The sequence below is a fragment of the Marmota flaviventris genome, chromosome 10 (genome assembly GCF_047511675.1).
Source record: "Marmota flaviventris isolate mMarFla1 chromosome 10, mMarFla1.hap1, whole genome shotgun sequence".
Lineage (NCBI taxonomy): Eukaryota > Metazoa > Chordata > Mammalia > Rodentia > Sciuridae > Marmota > Marmota flaviventris.
In genome coordinates, this window is record NC_092507.1 from 51,881,575 (window position 1) to 51,900,298 (window position 18,724).

At 41.8% G+C, this 18,724-nt stretch overlaps 1 protein-coding gene across 1 annotated transcript in view; it reads left to right on the plus strand.

The window, feature by feature from the left end:
* The window catches only part of Pgm1 (phosphoglucomutase 1), a 60,729-nt gene that overhangs the window by 24,001 nt on the left and 18,004 nt on the right, over positions 1-18,724 (plus strand). The window contains exons 2-6 of the mRNA XM_027949499.2: positions 10,830-10,992; positions 11,348-11,494; positions 13,019-13,144; positions 14,876-15,066; positions 16,338-16,492. Of these exons, the coding sequence (XP_027805300.1) occupies positions 10,830-10,992; positions 11,348-11,494; positions 13,019-13,144; positions 14,876-15,066; positions 16,338-16,492 (782 nt within the window). The remainder of the gene's footprint in view (positions 1-10,829; positions 10,993-11,347; positions 11,495-13,018; positions 13,145-14,875; positions 15,067-16,337; positions 16,493-18,724) is intronic.

An 18,724-nucleotide genomic window follows, 5' to 3' on the forward strand; every position in this document is an offset into this window, starting at 1 on the left:
GAGTTGGAGTCTGCACAGCTCTCATGTGTCCTCATGCATCGTCTGGCTGTGAGGATCAATTCTGTGAATTTTCTCATGACATGACTGTTTTGGCCCTCCAGGCTCCTCATTTGTCTATCTTCCTGGTTCAAGAGCTAACTGAATCTGGGGAACAGTTCTCAGATGGGGGACAGTTCTCAGAGAAGAAAAAGAATGAGTAGAAGACACTACATGCAGAAGGGGTTAGAATAAAGAGGTCTTTTGGGACTTCTCTTCATTTTGGTGGGAAGAAGCAACAGTGCTCAAACTGGCCCAAGGACTGAAGGTTGAAGCTCTATGTAGACGGCCAACAGAAGAATAGTGCTGGACAGGATCACATTGGCCAGGATCCTTAATGTCACAGCTCAGGAAGAGTGCTTGGTTAATTTATAAGCATTGGTTCATCTTTTTTTTCAGTCTCTCCTCGTGCAAGCTATTTGCTGCACCACGACTGGCCATTCAAGTTTCCAAAAACATTGGTTTAGATCTTTTCTGCCTACCTTTTGTATAGATCCTCACGCCCATAAAATGAATTTTAGTATGGTTCATGTGACTCCATAGTCTTACTACAGCTTCTCCAGTCTTGTCCCTGTCCCCACAATCTTTTGAAAGCCACTACTCTATAAATTCATCTCTAGGATGGTATTAAGGCCACCACACCATGGTGGCTTCTTTCTGATGTGAACTTCTTGAGAACAAAGGCCCATCCATCTTTGCTTCTGTCTCCACCCACATTCAGGACGTGCAAAAAAATCATGACTTCATATCGTGACATCATGTTCTAGTTCACGAGAGCTTACCTCAACGTATGGTGAGGTGATCTCCACTGCAACCTTGTGAGGCAGGTATTATGATCCCATTTTAGAGATGAAGAATCAGGCTGGGAGAGGTGATAGTCTACTGTGTGTCAGGTACAGGCCTGAGGGTTTTAGGTTTACCTGTTTCAGTTGAGAGCTGGCCCCATTTTACAGACTCAGTTCAGTTAAATTACTTGTTCAAGAATTGTACCTTTCATATTTCATAGAGTCTTTGAGCCTTGTTAGTGTCTGGCCCCTCAACCTGTGTTCTCTCCACAGACTCCAGTTCCTGGGGCTGCTGGCATTAGCTGCATGCTGAGTTACTGTTGGTTGAAGAAATGATGACTTATTTCCTAGTACTGGGGACAAACACCTAAGTACTCAGGCCCGCACCTAAGACCAGCACAAGGATAGGGCCTGGGGCTGGGGGTCTGAGGAACCCTGATGCTTGCTGTTAGCCAAATTAGTAGCCTGCTTTCTAGTGCTTGTGCCCAGAGATAGGAAATAAGGTTAGTAGTTCCATACCCTATGCCCTTTCCCCTGACAGTTCCTAAGAAAGAACCCTTGATGTGAAGAGATGAATCCAGTGCACCCTGGGTGCAGCCCTCAAGCAGGGCCTGGGATTCAAATACATATTTATTGTCAGAAAGAATTGGCAAGTCTATAGCTTCTGCTGCATCCCACTAGGAAGGTATCTTTGCTGATGAGGATGGAGCTATCTTTGCAAGGCCAGGAGCTGGGAGGGAAGGGGTTCATAACTCTGCCATTTGTGAAATTGATTGGACCCAAGACCAGTATGAAAGTTCCTTGTCTGGAGGGAGTAATCCTTAAATCCCCCATATGGTTTAAATGTAATTTGTGTCATTGTGAAGGAGTACTGGCAACGCAGGCGAATTCATTAGGCCAAATTGGGCTCGCTATGCTCGACAGTAACGTTTCTGAAGATGAAGTTCAACCTTTGCTGGAGAGCTAAAACAAATGAGTTTCTTAATAGCTGCCCCACTTAGTCCGCGCGTCTTAGGAAACTTAATGTTTTTAATGCCTCTTCTTTTTTACCATACTTCACAGTCCATCTACCATTGCTGCTTCTGGTAATATTTTTATATGGGGTTGAGTTCTATGGTGTCCATAAAATTATGTCTCAGCCCAGTTTTAGAACAGAATCTTTCTGGAGTAAGGACTATGTCCTTCTGGTTTCCTTTTGCATATAGACACACACCAGGATATTATATGCACGTGCTCAGAACATTACTTTTATAGTTCCGGCTTCCATGGAACTTCCTAAAAGTAGTAGGGACATGCTGGAATGTAATGTGTTGGGTGGGCAGAGAAGTTTTCGTGGGGGATGTTGGAGCACTCTTGTGTCTGGATACCCCAAATCTACCCTGGAACTTTGAGGTCTCATTAGGAAAACTGCCATTGACATGGTTGGTTTCTCTATAATTCTAATGAAGAGATTATTAAAGTAATAAATAAATCTGGATCTCTTATTGAATAGATCCAGACACGTTTATCAGCCTGATTTGCAAGCCTTTGTCAAACCAGAGAAAACTTGGCACCAAATATTAAAAATATGAATTAAAAAAAGCATTTGTAGCAAGTTGGAAAATCATGAGCATGGAAACCATTAATAAAGTAAGCTTGTGTGTAAGCTTAATTTCTAAAGAATTTTACTTTTGAAACTAAATAAGAGCCCTAAATAAGCTATAAAAAGTAGCTGTGTTTTAACTGGCTGGTTTTCAACTTAATAGGTGTGTCTTGTGAGTTGTTTTCCTTGAGGTGTTCCCTGCACTTGGACCAGCCCCATTTGTCATTTGAAGGGGACCGGGCTCCCTCACCAGAGGCCTGCTTTCTGCATGAGCTCTGCTGGTCTTGTGCACGCAGCTCCAGCACACAGGGCTGTTCTTCCTGGAGAGGACAGTTGGCTGCCCTCAGAGCCTGTCGACTGTCAGAACTTGCTTGACACATTAGTAGAAAAATATCAGATTTTGTTTTTCAGGGATGATTCATTTTTCCCTTGAAAACCTTGACTCATCACATGTCAGACTCCCCAGACATGCCGTATGACTAGTCCTCATTTGGTTTTTAAGCATCCTTAACAAGTTTGCCAAAACTTTGACAACAGAGCTCCTTAACTGGCAACTTCTGCTGACCCAGATAAAGAACACATGCATATATTTAAATGGATTATTAAGAAAATTTCAGGGCTCACATGGGATTGGATATTAAATTTATTCAGGTAAAATGTCTTTAAACATGGGGCTGGGGATATAGCTTAGTTGGTAGAGTGCTTGCCTTGAATGCACAAGGCCCTGGGTTCATCCCCAGTACCACCACATAAATAAATAAATAAATAAATAAATAAATAAATAAATAAATAAATGTCTTTAAACATTTTAGGTTCTTCAAATGAAAAAGACAAACTGCTTCACTAAAAATATTTCCTTGAAAGTCAAGTCTACTTAAAGCAAAAAAAATTAATCTGATGTTCATATTATTTTTCTAAATAATAATTTGAACCCAACCTCATGCACTCAGAAAAATACATGTTTTTTACCTCTTTCTGCTTAAATTTTTCAAGGATTTGGTGCATCCTCATCCTCACTTTTTTGTAAATTTCAAGGAATGACCAAGCCGCTGATCACTCAGTGCATATTTGTAGGGATCTGATCTTCCAGAACTGAATGCTCTTTAAAATTCTTGATGGCTAATGAATAAACCTATTCTGTTAGATGATTTTCCCCTTCTACGTGGGATTGCATGTGGAAAGTAAAGAATCCCTTGGGTATCAAAATGACAGTGATATGAGAAAACCAGAGGTCACTGAGATCCCTCACATCCATTTTAAGATTGACCTTTAACTTGCTAGATGGCACAGAGCAACTTTAGCAGCAGATGGCCTCAGTGATGAGTGCCCAGAGGCTCCAGTTTACGGGGTGACAGCAGCAGTGAGAGCCACACCAGGTGTCCTGTTCATGAACCTGCTTCTTGGAGCTGTGATTGCCCTGAGTGGAGTCTGGCAGTCAGCTGGTGTTTGTGACTGAGGTCTGCTGTATGCAGCACTTGGGGGCTGTCTCTGCCCTAACAGGAAGCGAGGCAAAAATAATTGAAGGGTATTTGCCTTGGTTATGTGGGCAGAAGTATCCTCATCAAAACAACTTTGAAGGTTGCTTCGTGGGTGTGGGTGTGGGTGTGGGTGGGCGTGTGTCCCGTAACTTTTTCATAAGGGACAACAACCACAAGGGACTAATCACGTGTCCTCATTGAGAGAGATCATCCAGGCAAAACCTCTGTCAGTTGTCCAGACACTGTTGTAGCTGCGGAGTGGACAGACTATCTTGAATCTGGAGGATCCTCGACTACTTTCTGGACAAGTGGTGGAAATGAAAGATGAGTGATTTTGAAGAATGGATTTCTGGGACATATAGAAAAATGGAAGAAGGTCCTTTCCCACTGTTGACTTTTGCTACAGCTCCCTACCATGACCAGAAACCAGGAACGAGTGGATTACGGAAGAAAGCTTATTATTTTGAGGCAAAGCCATGCTATCTGGAGAATTTCATTCAGAGTATATTTTTTTCCATAGACCTAAAAGATCGCCAGGGATCATCACTGGTGGTTGGTGGAGATGGGCGGTATTTTAATAAATCTGCAATAGAAACAATAGTGCAGATGGCAGCTGCCAATGGGGTTGGTATATGATAAGTGTTGCTATGTCTCCGGCTCTCCAAGTAACCTCTTGATTTTGCAGAAATATACAAATGTACAAAGATTTGTATGTGGTATCTTCCTCACTTCTATTAACATTCACTTAAATTTCACTGTGACTTGAGAGATTAAATGTTGTGATTATCCTACAGAATTCCGTTAGTTCCATTGGGATCTGGGAATGTAAGTTCAACTTCATCTGCGTTGTGCTCTGTCCCTGCTGCTTGAAAAGTACCTGTTGCTTTTTAGACATCTGAAGCACACTCCTGGCCTTAAGCTTTTGTGTCTACATTCTAACTAGCTTCAAGGGGCACCCTTGTCCTACGTAAGGGGACTGTGATGAATGGTGGAGAGAGGAGGGTTTGGTGTTCTTTCAATGGCTTCCTTGTTGAAGTTCAGTCACTTGTCAAACAGGAAAACAAAAGCCAGGGCGTGCTGTTGTTTATGGATCCCCGTAGTCAAGCAGAAACGCAAGGAGGGGATTGGAAAATGTTAGGTGTGAGCCTTCCAAGAGGACCTGTTACAGAGGGACCTGCTTATAATGACCTCGGACACAAAGAGGTCCTGTGTGGGTGAATTTGTGCAGCAGGGTAGAGATAATAGCTCCTGTAAGACTATAATGAAAGTAGGCCCTGCTGCAGCTCTGCAGCATGAAAAAGCATGTTGGCTGGATTAAGCGAATCTGAAGGAATTTTGCACCGGACAGCACTCATCCTATAATTTAGCAGTTTGCGCAGCCCCCTCATCTACAGGAAGGTGGGCATTGGGACGTGGCAGTTTTTCCTCTGTGGGACCAAAAAAATATTTTCAGTGTTTTAGATAATGCTTAGCAAGAATTTGGAGCACTCAGTCCTTCAGTGCTTGTACATTTTAAAATCTGTTGTGTTTCTTTTCCAGAAGAGATTCTGGTTCTGAGAATGTAAAATTTAGCACTGCAACCAAATTTGTCAGGCATTCATTTTCAGTCTGTTTTAATAATATGCCACACAGGTGTGTTTGCCAAAACCAAAATTAAAAAAAAAAACAAAACACCAAACTAGATTTAAAAGTGTTTGTGGATCCTATTGTTTATAATGCAAGGTTTCCTTTGGTACTGGTTCAGAATCTGAATGCCTTTCATGTAGAAATTGCTGATAAAGCACTCAAATATGAAATTATTATGAAGATAAAATGTGACATGTCGTAAATTTCATCTTTGAGGAGAGCCGCACAGGGAACAGTATTAAGATGCTTTTAATCTTTTGAGAGGGACGAATGGAACATTATTTCTCCGTGTAGATCGGGGCTGTTGAGGGGATCTGGTACACTGTCCCCTTTGCTGTGATATATTTGGCTTCATTTCATCTTTGTGTGGAGCTGAAGGGTGTGGAAGAGGTGGGAGGAATGTGTAATTCAGGCAGACCCTATGGACATGCTCAGATTTACTGTCTGAAGGTTTGCTAAATAATACATTTAAGGGATAATAATTGACTAAATACATAACTGCCTATTTGTTAGAGCTGCCACAGCCCAAGCAGTATTTTCAAATCTTTTCAAGGACATTCGTTATTAAGAATAGCGTTACATTTAGAGCAGTCATGCTGGCCACCTGAATCACTTGAAATGTTTAGTGGACTGTTAAAGCACTTTAATCTGATAAAAGCTGTGAATTTCTACAGGGTTTGGTTTCCCTTTTTTCTAACATAGCCTAAATTCTCACTGTTTTAATTTACTTTTGGTTGTGGGTAGGGTTGCAGGGAGAAAATGTCAAAAGAAGGGAGGATAATTATTGCTGCAGATTTTGGCAAAAGGCAGTGTTCCTCACCTTTGTCAGTACCCACTCTGCCCAAGAGCTGATTCGTGGAGGATGCTCAAGCTAGTGAACTAAATGGAGACCCCTTCATTATCCCCCCCCAACCCCTGCCCCAGCTTTGGTATACTTTTATCTGGTGGAGTATAGAATATAATTAGCCTTCCTTGGAAGTTTCTCTTTGTTCTTATTTGCATACATTTGAATCTACTTCAGTGGGTCCTGTTTAGAGTGTTGGTAGGTCACTCTGTCCCCAGAGCTCTGAATTTAGAGGACCGGTTATGACTAGCAGGACAATGGAACTGGAGCTTGGTGTGTGAGGAAACAACAAAACACCAAGCCCTATTTTCAGTGAAGAGAGAATCGAACACTTTGCTCCCTGCTGTGCTTGACTGTGGAATGTGGGCAACAGGAGGGCGCCAGAAAGGGACCCCCAGAGGCCATGTGGTGAGAGAGTCCCAGCTCCAACCTGGGGATTCTCTCTAGCATGGGAGCTGGGGTAGGTGATATCCACATAACCTCAGATTTGTCGTTTTAACAGTCTTCAGTGTAAAGTGGCATTAATTACCTTTCCAATTCTGGGAAACCATTACTGCCATCCATCTCCAGGACTTTTCCATCATCCCAAATAGAAACTCTGCGCTCATAAAACAGTCACTCCCCATGGCCCCTGCCCCCAGCACCTCGTAACCTCCATCCCACTCTCTGTCTCTGATTTGCATATTCTGGGTCCCTCATGGAAGTGAAATCATCTATTGCTTGTCGTTTTGTGTGTGGCTTATTTCACTTGGCAGGATGTTTTCAAGGTTCATCCACATTGTAACATGGATCAGAATTTCATTCCCTTTGTGAGTTTTAAAAAGAATATTTCTCCCATGTATGTTCCTCCATTTGTATCCATGTCCATAGATAGCAATGCCATCTTTGAATATGGCCACCAATTTTTGAAAATCTAATTGTAGTAAAAACACAATAAAATATGCCATCTTAGCCACTTTAAGCATACAGTTCAGCAGCATTTACTGTAGTCACACTCTTGTGCAACACAGCTATAGAACTTTCCATCTTGCCACACTGCAACTCTGCAGCTGTTGAACAGTTCCCACTTCTGTCTCCCCTGAGCTCCTGGAAACCACCCTTCCTTTCTGTTTTTATGAGCTTGTCTCCACTAGGTACCTCAGCAAGTGGAATCCTGCAGTATTTGTCCTTTTGTGACTAGCTTATTTTACATAGTTTCATATATTCTTTTTTTTTTTAGTCTCTCTCCACTTCTTCATACTTTCCCACTCATTTAGTGTGTGTTACCCTCAATTGGGTTTCCTTCTCTTTCAAAGCTGAATCATACTTGTATGCATATGCAGCATCTTGGTTACCTGTCCAACTTAGGAAGGGTGTGTGGGTTGTTTCCACCTTTTGACTATTATGAATGATGCTGCTTTGAGCACTGATGTTGTTTTTTGTTTGTTTGTTTGTTTATTTGTTTGCCAAAGAATTGAATGCAGGGTGCTTAACCACTGAACCACATTCTCAAACATTTTTTTAAAAAAATTTTTAGCATGATATTTGCCATCTTTTAAAAAAAAAATCTAGTTGTTTTACTTCATCATGACCAGAAACTGAAGGCTTTGTTTATTAATGACTGTTTTTTTCTTTTTTATTTATTCTTTTTAGTTATTACATGACAGTAGAATATTTTGACATATCATACACACATGGAGTATAACTTCCCATTCTTATGGTTTTACATGATACAGAATTACACTGGTCGTGTATTCATACATGAACATGGGAATGTTATGTGCCATGCATTCTGCTGTCTTTCCCAATCCCATCCTCCCTCCCTTTCCCCCATTCCCAGCCCTTTAAAAGTTTTACTGGGTCTCACTGAGTTGCCTAGGGCCTCACTAAGTTGCTGAGGCTGGCTTTGAACCCTTAATCCTCCTAAGCCTCTGGGGAGCGTTGGTATTTAAGTGTCTGTTGAGTCTTTTCAATTCTTTTTTAAAAAAATTTCTTCATTTTAGATATTCATGAGAGTAGGGTATATTTTGACATATTATACATACATGGAATATAACTTATTCTAATTAGATCCCATTCTTGTGATTATACGTGATGTAGAGTTTCATTGGTCATGTATTCATTGCTTTTAATTCTTCAGGGATATACTTAGAAATGGATTTTTTGGATCATATAGTACAGGGAAGGGTTTTTGAAGAGAGGGGTACAGAATTATGGTTAGAAAATTAAACTAGGTGGTCCTGAGTAGTTGGGATGGTCTCAGCCTAGTAGAGGAAGGGAGGTTCAGGTGAGAGAGAGGCTTGGGAGTTTGGATTAAGAGTTGTTACCATGGTGAGCCGGGCGTGGTGGTGCACACCTGTAATCCCAGCGGCTCAGGAGGCTGAGGCAGGAAGATCGAAAGTTCAAAGCCAGCCTTGGCAACAAAAAGCTCTAAGCAACTCAGTAAGACCCTGTCTCTAAATAAAATACAAAATAGGGCTGGGCATGTGGCTCAATTGTTGAGTGTCCCCGATTTCAATCTCCGGTATCAAAAAAAAAAAAAAGTTGTTATGATGGTTCAGGCATCTTTAAGGAAAAGACAGTCATGGAACATATCGTCCCTATGTGAGATTGAGGTGTGATATTCCTGAGGGTAACTCACAGAACGAGTCTGCTCTGGGAGGGAAGTGCTTTGACCAGATGTACCCCTTCTTAAGCAAAGGAAAAAGGGTGGGGTGACATGGGTTTTCCTTGCCTCTGTCTCTCCTTCTTACTCTTATCTCGGGGCATTGTCCCCTCAGCCTGGGACTATTGCTTACTACAGTTCTCACCAAAGAATGGTAGAATTAAGGGGTGACTTGGGTGGGATAGCTTAATATTCATGAGCCTCTCCTTCCTCATCAAATATATACAAGATCTAAGTTAGTGTGCTTGATGTGCAAAGACAATTTTCAGATAATGCCATTAGCCACTGTGGCTGATTAAATTGCCACCCCTAAGCTCCTCTAATAGAAATTCAGGAAGTGCCCAACTCAAGAATTTTATTCTCATTACAGCCACAGGAGGAAACTCCTGGAAGGGTGAGATGTCAGGAGGCTTCAGTGCCTTCTCTGCCATGACAAACTTGCTGTGGCCTTGTCCTCTTTCCCAGCATCTGCCGTTGTCCCTTTCCATCAGTGCCTGTTACCATTGGTGTTGGATGGGTGTGAGAGAGGGAACAGGCAGGGTCTGCTGTGCATGGTACATGGGAAGAGCAAATGTGAGAAAGGACTCAAGGTGCCTTGAGAGGTGCAGAGAGAACGCCGAGGCCCAGGAATGACCAGCAGTGTTGACTACACCATCCGCAGTTTCCGCAGCCTAGAAAGGAGTCTACTGGCAGCACCTATCCTGGTGCTCACCATTCCCCGGGGGAGGCAGGACGTAACAAAAATGTTAGGGTCACTGCAAGAAAATTTGTTCAGAGCCCATACCCAGCTACTCAAACTCAAAAGTTTGAGGCCAGCTTGGGCCACTTAGGAGACCCTGACTCAAAATATAAGATAAAAAGACGTAGGGAGATGGATAGCTCAGGGATGGAGCGCCCTAGGTTCAATTCTCAGTACCAAAAAACAACAACAACAAAAATTTGTTCCGAGGTGGACCTTGAGAGACCAGAGGTGAGGGAGATGAGCCAGGTGCTTCCTGGAAGGTGTTTGGTTGTGGGGGAAGGGTGGGACCCAGATGGTCGAGTTTTCAATGACCTGTGTTGGGGTGGGAGGGATGGGGGGGTGGCCAAGCTAACTGTCCAGAAAAACACTGGAGAGTTAGGCCGGTGCCATGTGTGAGGGACACAGGAAGGTGAGTTGAGAATACATCAAAAGGCCCAGCAGTTGCCCCGTGATGGTTCTGGCTGGTTTACTCAGTAATCTCTCCAGCATTCTTGTCTTAGGCCCAGGAGGTGACCCAGGTACATCCAAATGTGGGTAGGTGTGCCACCACATGAAAACTCCCAGCTTGCTGGGCAAGATAAATTTATGAGATCCATTTCATACTATTCTTGACATAAAATTGGTTCTTTTTACTTTTTAAGAATTTTACATTACAAAAGCCTTCTCTTTGGGTAGAATACTTTTAATGGGTGAACCTATAATCCTTTCTCCCATGGGGACTGACAGTATGACTAAGTTAAATAAAAATGTGGACTCTGCAGTGTATTCACGTAATGAGACTGATTTGGAAAAGCTCTATTAGAAATATGCTATTTTTTGTTTTTGTTTTTGTTTTTTGCCAGAAGGCCTTATAGCACCCAAGACTACACACTATTCAAAAACCACAAAGTCCCCAAAGCTATCTGAAGGAATGGCTTTGTTCAACAGTGCCAATTCTATTTCAGTAATATGGTAGAGATAGCTGAGCTGTCATTAAGATCTTCTCTGATCCAATAAAATATTTTCTTTGTCCATCTTCCTGTTGCTCTGGTGTTTCTGTGTGGTAGCTGTGGATTTATGGATGTTAAGGTATGTGTTCTGGATTTCTTCTAGATTGGTCGATTGGTTATTGGACAGAATGGAATCCTCTCCACCCCTGCTGTATCCTGCATCATTAGAAAAATCAAAGCCATTGGTGGGATCATTCTGACAGCTAGCCACAACCCAGGAGGACCCAATGGAGATTTTGGAATCAAATTTAATATTTCTAATGGAGGTAAGTTTGCTGTCATTTTGAGAACAGATGATTTTATAGTCAATGGGGTAAACCAATTCCTGAAACCATATTCTTAAACACCAGAAATAGTTTCTTAAACAAGGCTAGGTTCAGGTTCTCGTCCTTTACAGGGAGGGGTCTTTACCTCCTTAGGTTTGGAGAGATGCTTCTTATTTGCTGGGCCTGGATATGACGAGCCATGCATGAGGTTTGTCTTTTAGAAAAATTCTGATACTTTGCTGTCTAAGTGATACAATGGTAAATGTGTTAGTGAAGAGGAACAGCTGCACTTTGGTCCTTGTTATTTTCACGTGAACAGCACAGAATGATCCACTGTTTGCTGTTGGATTTGCAGGTCCTGCTCCAGAAGCAATAACTGATAAAATTTTCCAAATCAGCAAGACGATCGAAGAGTATGCAATTTGCCCTGATCTGAAAGTAGACCTTGGTGTTCTGGGCAAGCAGCAGTTTGACCTGGAAAACAAGTTCAAGCCCTTCACAGGCATGTTTACTTTCCTCCCATTCCTCCTCTCTCCTGTTTCCAACTGAGCAGTTTTTCTTTTCAAGGTTTTATTCAAGTGGGTCTTCAGCTTTGGAAAGATTGAGTCTGGGAGTCTAGAGACCTGAGCTCTCTGGGCCCTGCCTGTTATGAGCCGAATGGTGTTAGAAACTAACTCTCCAGGCCTCAGTTTCTGCCCCTTCACTAGAAGACCTATAATATTACATTCATAGCTAACTTGGAGCTCTTATTATGTGCCAAGCTCTTTGCATTCACTATCCCATCTTATTCTCAATGTAGTTCTGTAAGGGCAGCACTGACTGCATTCACTATTTACAGAGGAGGAAACAAAAGCTGAGAGAAGAGGCTAAGCAACAGGCTCAAGGTCACGTGGTCAGTGAATAGTAAGACCTGGATTCAAACTCAGATATGAATGATTCTTAAGTCTAGGCTTTCAATCCCCCTGCATCCTAATATTCAGTAAAGTTAGTTAGATCATTTGGACTGCATTGAAGCTACAGAGGCAGCAGTGGTTAACATTTTGTTGTTGAATGCCAAGATGTGGCAATAACTGACAGAATAAATGTTTATAAACTTATTCATATTAATAGAATGAGGATGAGATGGGTGGCAGTGAGACCTGCATTTTGACTTTGCCCTCGTGTGTATTCTTTCCTCTAAACTTCGACTTTATGGAGTGCTTTTTTTTTTTTTTAAGAGAGAGAGAGAGAATCTTTTTTATAGATGGACACAACACAATACCTTTATTTTTATGTGGTGCTGAGAATTGAACCCGGGTCCTGCCCATGCTAGGCGAGCGCTCTACTGCTGAACCACAATCCCAGCCCCATTTTTTTTTTTTTTAACCTACCCATCGAGAGCTAACAGGTATATCCTAATGAAGCTAAAACGACACTTTGGTACATCTCCGTGACATTCTTAGGGTTCAAAAAACACCAGACATGGGTATTGAAAATTCCCTGAAAATACAATAACCACTAAGTTCCTTTACAGCTTTTATTCCATTGACTGTACATGTGAAAAGTGATTCATTAAAGGACTGTTTTTTCTGCTTTTTACCATTAGGGCCTGGAAAAAAAAAAAAAGAAAAAATAGGCATTATGTTTTACCATTAAGTCTTAATGATAATGGGTCTACAAAAAAAAAGAAAAGAAAAATAGACATTATGTTTTCTGTTATCTGTGACACCAAAATATACCCATTGTAGGCTGCTTGGGGAAGCAGCATGGGGGAGCTGCCAACATGTGTGTGCCTGTCCCAGCTGGGTGGCAGGTTCCTTAACCTTTCAGACTTTCCTCGTCTATAAAATAGGACTAATAACATTTACCTCTGAGGAAAATTATTAATATTGGGTAAGATATCATTTAATAGTCCTGTCATATTGGAGCTGCTCAGTAATTGTCCTTTTAAAATGGTTATTTCAGGTTTGTAGCAATATAATCATTTCAAAGCATATTTCTAAATGTGTTTCATTCTCCCATCTTTTAATGTTGCTTGTCCACACAGTGGAAATTGTAGATTCAGTGGAAGCTTATGCCACAATGTTGAGAAACATCTTTGATTTCAACGCACTGAAAGAACTTCTTTCTGGTCCAAACCGACTAAAGATCCGAATAGATGCCATGCATGGAGGTATGGACTCTTGTCTCTTCTATTATTCCTCCTTCCTTCCTTCCTTTCTTTTTTTTTCTCCACCCCTCCCCCACCTCTTTCTATTATTGTGATTCTGGGGATTGAACCTAGGTACTCATGCATGCTAGGTAAGTGCTTCCCCGCTGATCAACATCCCAGCCCTCGGTTTCTTTTTTAAAATTTTAAAAAAATTATTTGTTCTAATCCTCAGACAGTTTTTAAACGAGTTATTTTGTAACCATTTCAGAGCAATATTCATAGAGATAAAAATCTAATCATAGGCACCCAGAATAGTAGAGACATTCCTGATGGTAAGCCTGTGTGAAGGTCAGTGCTTCCACATTGAGCCTCAGGTTTTGAATCACATGCACCTGCTGCTGTGCACTCTTCCTGCCCTTCAGAAGATTCTTCACATTCTTCCTACACACCCCCCTGTTTCTGAGGGGGTGGCCATTTGCTGGATGTAAACATGCTCCAGAGCCTCACTCCTCCTCTCTCCTGCCCTGACATGTTCCTTGTCTTAGGAGAGGGCAAGAGCAAGCTGGGGATTAAATTTAGGAAAAACAGGATGTGTATCTCCTCTCTTCTTCCTCTGTGGGTTGTGTGACCAGGCCAGTAGTTACAGCCACCATGATTGTGAACCAGAACCACGTGTGAGAATGTAAGAATTCCTTAGCACTTAACTTATCTATGTGTTTTGCAGTCATTTAAAACTTTAGACTCTTTAAGTGGCAAGGATTCTCCTGTGTGTGGAATCCATGCATTTGCTGCCGGGTTGGGCAAGACTTTCTGCCTTTGCTCAGGGGTGCTGTCCTGGGGCTCTGCTACCCTGCAAACCACAGTGAGAAAACCACCTGGTGGGCCTGGAACTTCTCCCCTGGGGTCCTTGCCAGCCCGCAGGAGTCCCACAGAATGAGCCTACTTTCTTCTTAATGGGAAAGGATTCTTTCATTTTCAACAAACCATTCGACAAACCGTATTAAGACTTTGTTATATGAAATACCACTGTAAATATGTGGCTGGTTTCCCTTGATGTCTGCTGTTACTGGTTTTTGTTTGTTTGTAGCTTGCTTGAGTAGCAATGTAAGAGCCCTGGGTCCCAGCTCCCACTTCTGGCTGTGTAAGTTTGGGCAAATGTCTTCATTTCCTCCGTTTTCTTATCTATACATTGGAGATGACAATCATAATGTAAACATTGACAACGTACATGCTCTGTTCTCAGAACTCCTGTCTATTAACTCAGGCAATCCTGGCTTCAACCCTGTTAGGTTGTTGCTGTTATCATCCTCATGCTGCACATGGGAGAGGCACAGAGAGATTAGGTAACTTTTCCAAAGTTGTACAGTGATTAGCAAAACTGAGATTTGAACCCAGACAGTTGATCCCAGAGTGTGGGCTTTTAAGCACTAAGCTGCACCACCTTTTCTGAAGAACTAAATGGGAAAAGAGTTGAGAAGCACCTGGCTCAGGTGCATGGTAGGGCCTTCACGATGAGTAGCTCCCTTCCCTTTCCCATACTTTTCTTGTGAACTATCTCCACCTTTCCACCCTAATCTCTCATTACTCCTTTTTCTAGAACCTTCTGTCTAGTCAGAGGCATCTCTGCATTAGCCCCAATTTGCATGTTGTCACTGTTGCTCATGCCATTCTTCTTCCACCCTGCTTGCCTTCCCATTTCCACATGCTTTCATCATTTTTTTCTGATCCTTTATACTTTTATGCTTTATATAGTTGTGGGGCCATATGTAAAGAAGATCCTCTGTGAAGAACTTGGCGCCCCAGCAAACTCAGCAGTAAACTGTGTTCCCCTGGAGGATTTTGGAGGCCACCACCCTGACCCCAACCTCACCTATGCAGCTGACCTAGTGGAGACCATGAAGTCTGGAGAGCATGACTTTGGGGCTGCCTTTGATGGAGATGGGGTAGGTACAAGTGCCTTTCCATGAATTCTATTGCAGGCCAGGCCTGATCATGCAGATGGGGGGAAAGTGGGCTGCTTCTGCCAGGCCCCAGGAGACTGCTGAGTGACTGCCAAGGATCCTTCATCTGACTTGAGGTCAGAACTAAATTACTAGAAGACCCTCATGGAACGAAATAAAAGTCTTGAAACATAACCCATGCCTTTAGTTTCACACATTCATTCATATTTACTAAGAGTAGAGGTTTGGGTTATGATGTAATGACTGGTACTTCATGAACTGCATCAATTCTAGATACTGTTCTAAGGTAGGCTCCTGTCCTCAGCTAGCAGCTGACTAATTAGTAATCACTGGAAAAAGTTTTGAGCTTATACCTAATCATTCATTCACATTAGCTAAATGATGAAACTATGGTTTTATAGCCTGTATGAAGGCTAAATTAAGAGAATTCGCATTTTATTTTTTCTCCAAGCATTAAAAATTTTAGAAATAAAATGTTTTATTTACATTGGTGACCACATAATGACAAAGAAGAAATGTGTCTCTTAGGTTTGTAACCCTGGCATCTCACAAATAGTAGGTACTGTGCATGTTCATTAAGTTGAAATTTTATTTTTGTTGCTGTTTTTCTGAACCAGCTAGAAGTCACTATTTCCTGAAAAATAACCTTTCTCCTATAAGTATTTGGGGAAATGAAAGGGGTTCATAGCAGATGTTGCCTTGCAGTATGTCTTTCTGATGTTGGGGGTTTTCCTCCACCCTCAGATAATTGAGTGGCATTGTGTATCAGGCACCCAGGGGCAGTGAAGGTGACAGCATATTTTGTTGGGTTCCATACCAAATCACGGGACTTCTTCGAAGAAATCTGCCTTTGTTTCTCAAAGGATGCCTGGTGACCTATCAAACTATGTAAACAGCCAACATTTCCTCTCTCATATGTTCTCTCCTCTCCTCAGGGAGAGGGGTGATTGGTTCCAGAGTTTGGGAAAGGTCTAGAGGTTAAAGTATGCTGGCCCCTGCAGGGAGAACAGAGGATTTCGCTCACAAAGAATTTGTGCTTCTACTTCAATTGAAAACCGTTTTAGCTTTTGGGCATGGAGGTGCCTTTGTCCCATTTGTACTGTACAAATTCATTAAAAATAAAACCCAGTCTTTAAAGCCCATTATGGATAAATATATCAGTTTTAAATTATATAAGACTTCCTTGAAAGATAGTTTGATGGCTTTGGTAGTTTGATTAAAAGGTCTTCCTTTCAATCTCCCTTCTTCCAAAGGATCGAAACATGATTCTGGGCAAGCATGGGTTTTTTGTGAACCCTTCAGACTCTGTGGCTGTCATTGCTGCCAACATCTTCAGCATTCCGTATTTCCAGCAGACTGGGGTCCGCGGCTTTGCACGCAGCATGCCCACGAGTGGTGCCCTGGATCGGTAGGTCTCCCCATTCCCACAGCCCTCCTGTCTGGGGTCATCCTGGGCTTCCCCATCCCCTCTGCTGTGCCTGGAACAGTTTTCTTCCCTTTCCATTGTATCCATATGGTGCATAGTGTGTGCTCAGTTGTTTCTCATATGAGGGAATAGGGGATGTGTTTTTAGGATTATACCCCCTCCATTCTGAGCTCCCTTAGCACCTGCCCTTCCTCCACCCGTCACTTACCACACTGGGTTCTGATAGCCACCTTGCTTGTTCGGCTGCCTGGCTAGGCTCTATACATTTGCAGAGAAAGGACTTGTCTTATTCACTGTCCTGGACTCTGCCTGACATATAATAGGACACACACATACACACACCATTTTTTTAAAATGTATGAATGCTTAAATGCTAATGACTGAATGCATGGATGGATGTCACTTTCGCTGCACTCAAGATCACTTGCTTTTAGCAATGTGCATGGAGTGAAAGAGCAATTCTAAATAATTTTACAGTTTCAACACAACAAGATTGCTCATACACTTAGACATATAGCAGTTCTTTATTTGTCCAAAATCTAAAACAGAAAGCCCAAATTGGTAAAATAGAAAAAAAAAAATCAAGTTTATGTGATAGAAAGAAATCAGTGACAATAAACCTTTGATAGCTCAGACTTGCTTCTAGATATTTGTTTACTTATTATGTATCACTTCATTAGATGAACATTTTAAAGTAGCTTATGAGACCACATCTAAAACAATTGAAAAATAAAAAGTAATAAATAACAAGTGAGGGCTAGGGAAAATATTAGTAGAACTTGTCAGGTGCCCAGGAAATCTTGTTGAATGAATGATAGTAGAGAATGAATGAATGAATAAAAGGTCAAGGCCAGGGAGGAAAGTAGAATGTATAAATTAAGCTGTTATAATAGCAGTTAATCTTCAAGGACTATTACCACATGCTAATAAGTGCTTTATATATTTTAAGTCATTTAATTCCCAAACCAACCCCATGAGACAAATGCTATGTGTGACCCCATTTTACAGATGGAAGACAAAAGGGCAAAGAAGTTAACGCAGCTTGCAGCTCACTTACGCTCACCCAGATAGTGAATGACTTGAGTCAGGAATGAGCCCAGAGCCCCTGCCTCCTACTATGGGGCTCTGCAGTAGGTTCCTATGAGAGAGGAGATAGCTACTGAATCTGTGGTGACTTAACTTCAGCCAGCAAGAAACTAAGGACTAATATCTGGCTAGCAATTGATAGCTTATTTATAAAGGGCTTTTTACATTTTCTCTCTCAGTTGATCCTCACAGCCACCCTTACAATAAAGAAGAGAAAGCTGGAAGTCAAGAGGAGTTAGCAGTCTTGTCCAATATCCCACTAATTTAGAGCAAGGGTGAGGCCCATTGCTCCTGCCTCTGGATGCTGCACGTGGAGTCAAGAGCTGGTTTGTGGTCACATTATCATGCTAGCTGACCAGGCCCTGAATGAAATACCTTCTGTGTCATCCAGAGACAATCAAATTTCAATTTTCTGAAAAATTAATAATTTACACATAGATTTGCAACTAAAACATCTTGTTACCCAGATAAAACTTTATTATACTTTCATAGTTTTCAAAAATCATGTATTTGATTTTCTTCAAATGTTAGAGTCCAGGCATGCCATTGCTTTGGTAGGAATAGGCAAGCATTTCCAAAAGCAAATCTCACTGAAATGGTGCTGAAACTTACCAGGTAACTTCTTACTCAAAGGAACAAGGACTTTCACTTAGAGATTTTATTTTATTATTTATGTATATATGTATCTATTTTTTTTAGTTGTAGTTAGACACAATACCTTTATTTTATTTACTTATATTTATATGGTGTTGAGGATCAAATCCAGCACCTTGCACATGCTACATCAGCACTCTACCACGGAGCCACAACCACAGCCCTGTGTATCTATTTTTGATGCTGAAAATTGAATGCAGAGCGTCTTACACATGCTAACAACTGAACTAGACCCCCAGCCCCACTCAAAGGTTTTTAAATACTCTAAAAATATACAGGGAAGAGTAAAGAATGTGTGTGAGAAGAAAGGGGGGCACTGACCAGAGTGGGTGAAGCTGGTGGAAATGGGAGCCCCCTAAGCTGGGCATGAGGCACATGCCTGTAAATCTAGCAATTCAGGAGGTTGAGGCATGAGAATCTCAAGTTTAAGGCCAGCCTCAGCAACTTATTGAGGCCCTGAGGCCCTCAGCAACT